Raw genomic sequence first — 6,000 nt, 5'->3', positions numbered from 1 at the left:
GTATAAGATGTGGAATGGAGGCCAATTTAAACCTCCAATGTTGCGACAACACGCTTTTCTTAGCGGCTTCTTGCAGTGGTAAACATTGTAAGATCTTATGTGTTAAATCTAGTGGCAAGTTACTGATTCGATCAGCTTCCATTCCACAGCTTTGTTCCTTTATAGAAGCTTAAATGGCAGAGAAACTATGAATTGATTTAGGAAGTGATGAAGAATGAGTAGTAGTGATTTGGAGAAAAATACCCAATCCGTGTGGCCTAATCAGAAGAGGACACGTGTCACCCTAAGAGAGGTCCAAAAAGGACCAATCACATGCTGACACGTGGCACTCCCAATCATCAGGGAAAAGGCGGCTTTCCTATCGAGCACCTTGATAGATTCCTTGAGCTTTGTGCCATGATCCAAACCAATCAAGTTTCTCAAGAATACATCTGTATGCACTTATTTCGACAATCTATTTCGGGTAGGGCAAAGAAGTGGCTTAAAGAAGTCAAGCCAAACTCTCTTACAACATGGAGAGAGATAGTCAAGGCATTCTTAAAGAGGTTCATTTCCGAAGAAAAGACCGCCAAAATGAGAAGGAAGATTGCATCATTTGAACAAGAAGCGGATGAGAGTCTTAGTGAAGCTTGGGAGAGATTCAAAGAGTTGGTGCAAGCATGTCCTCACCATGATTACAATCAAAGCTTGCTCATGCGACTCTTCTATGATGGATTGGAACCTATGTCTAGAGCTAACTTGGATGCGGGGGCGAGTGGCCAATTGATTAAGGTCCCCCAAAATCAAGTTGAATCAACAATTGAAGAGCTAGTGAAGAACTACTCTTGGGGTGGTAGAAGGAGGAATGCACCAAAAAAGGGTGGAAAGTATGAATTGGAGAAGGTTGATCAATTGCAGCATCAAATTAAGCTTTTGTCAAAAGGGATTGCAAAGTTGAATACGAGTGTCAATAGTGGGCAAGGTCCTCTCAAGTCAAATCTTTCTCTTGTCAAAATTGTGGTGGAACAAACCACGATACATCTTTTTGTGGAGGTTTAAACCCCGAGCATGTGGCGGCATATAACAGAAGGCAAGATGGATATAAGGGAAGTGGCGGTGGAGTAGCTTAGAGGCAACCACCACCCGGATTTGCAAATCAACCTCAACAATGGAACCAACAAGCTAAACAATCATACAACTCCAACCCTCCATACCAAAACCCACCTCCATTTCAAAATCAAAACCCAAGAGGAAACTACCCAAGAAACAACCAACACAATAATCAAAACCAATACAACAATCAAAATCAAGCGTCTCAAAGGAGCCAAGAGCAAGCATCTCAACCCAATTCGACACAAACCCAGATTCTTCAACAACTTCAAGCCATGAATCAACAAATGCAAGAGGTCAAGGCTCATAACAAGATGGTTGATTCACAATTAGCTCAATTGGCCGAGAGAGTCCCTTTCAACTCACCTTCTACTCTACCCGGACAATCACAAACTAACCCTTCCAACATCATGAAACCCGACTCTTGCAAGGCAATCACATTGAGATTGAGCACATCCTATGAGGGTCCTTGGAAGGGGGATAGTGAGGAAAAGAAGGAAGGAGAAGAGAGTGTGGGTGAAGACAAGGAAGTTGAGGAAGAGAAGGTTGTTGAGAAATAAAAAATTATGGAGAAGAAGAAGCTTAGAGGTGAGAAAATAACTTCAACTCCTAGTGAGGCTAGGAATCTTGATGGGCCGGTTCCATTTCCCTGTCGACTTGCGGAGAGGAAATTGAATGACAAGTTTGCAAAGTTCCTTAGTGTGATGAAGAATTTTCACATCAACCTACCTTTCATCGAAGTTGTCACACAAATGCCTTCATACTCCAAGTTCCTCAAGGATATTCTCACCAACAAGAGGAAGCTCAATAATGAGCTCATCAATCTCCCCCATCAAGTGAGTGCACTTGTTCAACATAAGATGCCTAAGAAGCAAAAGGATCCGGGAAGTTTCACTTTGCCGGTAAAGATTGGGAACATGGAAGTTAGGGGCGCCTTAGCCAATCTTGGAGCAAGTGTTAGTTTGATTCCTGTATCCATTGCCCAAAATCTTGTTGAAATGATACCTACAAGGAAGACTATCCAATTGGCCGACCGTTCGGTGAAGTTACCTTGTGGTGAGCTTGAAGACGTTCTCATTCAAGTTGGGCATATTTATGTACCCTTGCGATTTTGTAGTGATGGATATGGAAGAAGATGTCGATACTCCTTTGATTTTGGGTCGTGAAGCTCTTAAGACTTTGGGGGCGGTGATCAATTGCAAGAACAACACCATTACATGTGAGGTTGCTGATGAAAAGATTGTGTTTGAGTTCTCTAAGTTGCTCAAGACCCCCATGGTTGAAAAATGCTATAGGGCTGATGTTGTGAATGAGGAGTTAAATTGCTTGGGAAGGGTTATGATGAAGCCTCAAGATCCAATGGTTGAAGCTCTTACATGCAAGGAAGTATCACTCTCAAGAAGCAAAGGATTTTGTCATCGCCATGGAAGAAGACTATGAACAACAAGAAGATAAAGAAGAGCTTGAACTAGAGGTGGAAATGGAGGAGAGTTCCAAGCCTCCTCCCAAGGTAGAACTCAAACCCCTTCCCCCCTCTTTGAAATATGCTTATCTTGGATATGAAGGGGAATACCCTATTATCGTTAATGCTACCCTTAATGGTCTTGATGTGGAAAAATTGCTTGTTGTGTTGAGAAAATATAGAAATGTGATAGGGTATAGCATTGATGATATCAAGGGTATTATCCCTTCTTTGTGCATGGATCGTATTCATCTAGAGGATGATCAATCCACCTCGATTGAACCTAAAAGGAGGTTGAACCCCAACCTCCAAGAGCTTGTCAAGAAGGAAATCTTGAATTGCGTGAAGCGGGCATAATATATGCTATCTCCGATAGTAAGTGGGTTAGCCCGTTTCACATGGTTCCAAAGAAAGGTGGAATGACCATTGTCAAGGGAGAAGGAGGAAAGGAAATCTCCATTTGGATGGTGACCAGGTGGAGAATGTGTATTGATTATAGGAAGTTAGACAAAAACACAAAGAAAGGCCATTTTCCTCTCCCCTTCATGGACCAAGTGTTGGAGAGACTTTCTCACCATGCTTTCTTTTGTTTCTTGGATGGATATTCTGGATTTTTACAAATCCCTATCCACTTAAATGACCAAGAGAAAACTACTTTCACATGTCCATATGGAACATTTGCGTACCGAAGAATGCCATTTGGGTTATGCAATGCTCCTTCAACATTCTAACGATGCATGACTTCCATTTTTTCGGAAATGCTTGAAAATGAGATTGAAGTTTTTATGGACGATTTTAGTGTTGGTGGCTCGTCTTTTCACACTTGTCTTTATAATCTTGAAAAAGTTTTGGAAAAGTGTCAAGAGACGATTTAGTTTTAAATTAGGAGAAATTTCACTTTATGGTTGAGGAGGGAATTTTCCTAGGCCATAAAGTGTCAAAGAAAGGCATTGAGGTTGACTCGGCCAAAGTTTCGGTGATTGCAAAGTTGCCCACTCCTACTTCTGTTACGGGAGTAAGATCTTTTCTAGGGCATGCCATTTTTTACCGGAGGTTTATCAAAAAAATTTCATCAATCGCCAAACCATTGACCGAATTACTCAAGAAAGATGTTGTGTTTAGCTTTGATGAGGCTTCTCTTGAGGCATTTCAAAAACTCCGGATTGGAGCTTGCCTTTTGCGCTAATGTGCGATCCGAGTGATTTTGCAGTAGGTGGGGTGCTTGGGCAAAAGAAAGAAGGAAGATCTCATGTCATCTACTATGCAAGTAGAACACTTGATGAAGCTCAAAAAATTACACAACGACGGAGAAGGAAATGCTTTTGGTTGTGTTTGCCATAAACAAATTAGGTCCTATCTTACTTGCTCCAAGGTTATTGTGTACACGGATCACATAGCGGTTCACTATCTTATGACCAAAAAGGAAGCAAAGCCACGCCTCATCCGTTAGGTTCTTTCGCTTCAAGATTTAGACATGGAGATGAGAGATAAAAAGGGAACGGAGAACTATGTGGCGGATCATTTGTCTAGGCTTCCTTTTGAGAACAAGGAGGATGTACCAATCAATGAAGAAGTAGGATTTGAAACTCTCATGGCTTTGGCTTCAACATCTAGCCCATGGTATGCGAATATAGCTAATTATCTTGCTTGCGGGGTCATTCCCCTGGAGTTTTCTTCTCAACAAAAGAAGAGGTTTTTCAAGGAGGTACTTTTGGAATGACCTCTACTTTTTTAAACAGTGTGGAGATGGCCTTTACCGAAAATGTGTTCCGAACCATGAAATCGAAGGAGTTCTTGAGCATTGCCACTCGTTGCCATGTGGAGGACATGGGGGAGTTGATAAGACGGTGGCAAAGATTTCTCAATCTCTCCTATGGTGGCCGACGATGCATAAGGATGCCCAAAGGTTTGTTTCAAGATGCGACAAGTGCCAAAAAAGTGGTGGCATAACCAAAAGAGATGAAATGCCTCAACAAAACATTTTGGAAGTTGAGCCTTTTGATGTTCGGGGCGTCGACTTTATGGGGCCTTCTGTCTCTGTATTTGGGAATTTATACATCTTGGTAGCTTTGTTGTAGAGATTCTTATGAATCATATCATCAGAAATTCAGAAGTCATAACTCAAAAGTCATACCCATACCAATCCAAGAAAGCCAATTGAAAGTGGCGGTATATTCTATTTCTATTAAATAAACTCACATGAAACAATTAACTTTGTATATTCTCGATACAAAATACTCATTTAATCTCACAATTTACACAATCACACCATATATATTTTTTTCATGGTATTTAAAACATGTTTTAACCATTGATTTATTTAATCACGTTTTAACCAAATGAATTATTTTCAATGAAAAATGATTTTTCTTTGTTCGACTCTTTATAAGAAAAGTGATAGAGAGAACGAATAGAAGAAGCGGTAATGGAGGACAATAGGAATAGAGGAGAGAAAAAGGAAGATAAGGAGTCTGGAGGAGAGAACGGCTTCTGATTAGGGGATTTTTCCCCACCAATCACCATCTGACAAGTGGACCAACCAGGTTCCGCCATGTGCCCTCCACATGGGCCAATAGGAGCCTGCCACGTGTCAAGCAATGATCTGTCCACCATGGGCCAATTACGACACGACACGTGTCCACCCCATGACACATGGGACAACCGGCCACCAAGGCCCAATCCTTGGGGAAAGCCCAGTCAGCCTTAGGTTTAACCTAAACCTAGGTATTGGCACGCTTCCCAAGGTTATAAATACCTTCATTAATCCTCATTTAACGGGGATTACACACATTAAACACTATCACTTAGAGAGACTCATTTACGCTTTTCCGCATTAATTACTCCTTAAACAAGTACTAACTTGACCGTTGGAGGCGAAACTCCAATCACTCGGAGTCTCCGTTTGTTTTGCAGGTACAGGCGTCCGGTTCCAGTCTCAGAATTGTAACTCTCCCGCAGGACATCAAAAACCCCGAAACATTTTGGCGCCGTCTGTGGGGAGAGTACTTTTGAAATGGCATCTACGTCTGTACCGACTCCAGAAGAGAGGCGTCCCCTGGACGACCCTCAAGTTCATTCAGATCATGATACCGAAAATGAGGTTGAAGTTGAAGCACGCATAGCCTCAGACGGGACCTTAAGGGCCCGACGTACCCGTCACACCGAACGGAGAGAACGGGTAGATCATCAAACTGGACTCAGTGATCTAGTCGGCACACCGCCTGATCAGCAACAGGCGGCTGAAGGATCTGCTCCCATTACAGGAAACAAACTCATGACCTTCATGAGGGGCTTCAAGGGGGAGATCCAGGAACTGATCAACAAGAAGATGCCTGCTCTGTCTAAGGAGCAGTCGGCTAAAAAGCCTTCCCATTTAGGAAGAAGGAAACCTGTTCAAGGACGAGAGGCGACCCCGCATCCCAACTCTAGGAAGTGGGAGCCGCCTGTGC

At 42.5% G+C, this 6,000-nt stretch overlaps 1 protein-coding gene across 1 annotated transcript; it reads left to right on the top strand.

Annotated features, from left to right (window-relative positions):
• Positions 1-1,655: 1,655 nt before the first annotated feature.
• Positions 1,656-2,529, top strand: LOC110694366. Its single transcript, XM_021871538.1, has 2 exons — positions 1,656-2,145; positions 2,207-2,529. Exons 1-2 carry the CDS (start codon positions 1,656-1,658, stop codon positions 2,527-2,529), a joined length of 813 nt encoding a protein of 270 aa, XP_021727230.1.
• The last annotated feature ends 3,471 nt before the right edge of the window (positions 2,530-6,000 follow it).

The sequence above is a fragment of the Chenopodium quinoa genome, unplaced genomic scaffold (assembly GCF_001683475.1).
Source record: "Chenopodium quinoa cultivar QQ74 unplaced genomic scaffold, ASM168347v1, whole genome shotgun sequence".
In the NCBI taxonomy this organism is placed as follows: Eukaryota; Viridiplantae; Streptophyta; class Magnoliopsida; order Caryophyllales; family Amaranthaceae; genus Chenopodium; species Chenopodium quinoa.
The sequence above is the reverse complement of the archived record's forward strand: the minus strand, read 5'-3'. Positions and strand labels throughout refer to the sequence as shown.

Excerpts from the sequence above, each read along its gene's own strand:
- LOC110694366 (XM_021871538.1), top strand. The coding sequence starts at position 1,656 with ATGGAGAAGAAGAAGCTTAGAGGTGAGAAAATAACTTCAACTCCTAGT. Across the intron at positions 2,146-2,206 it reads TTCGGTGAAGTTACCTTGTG|TGATGGATATGGAAGAAGAT; the intron begins GTGAGCTTGAAG and ends GCGATTTTGTAG.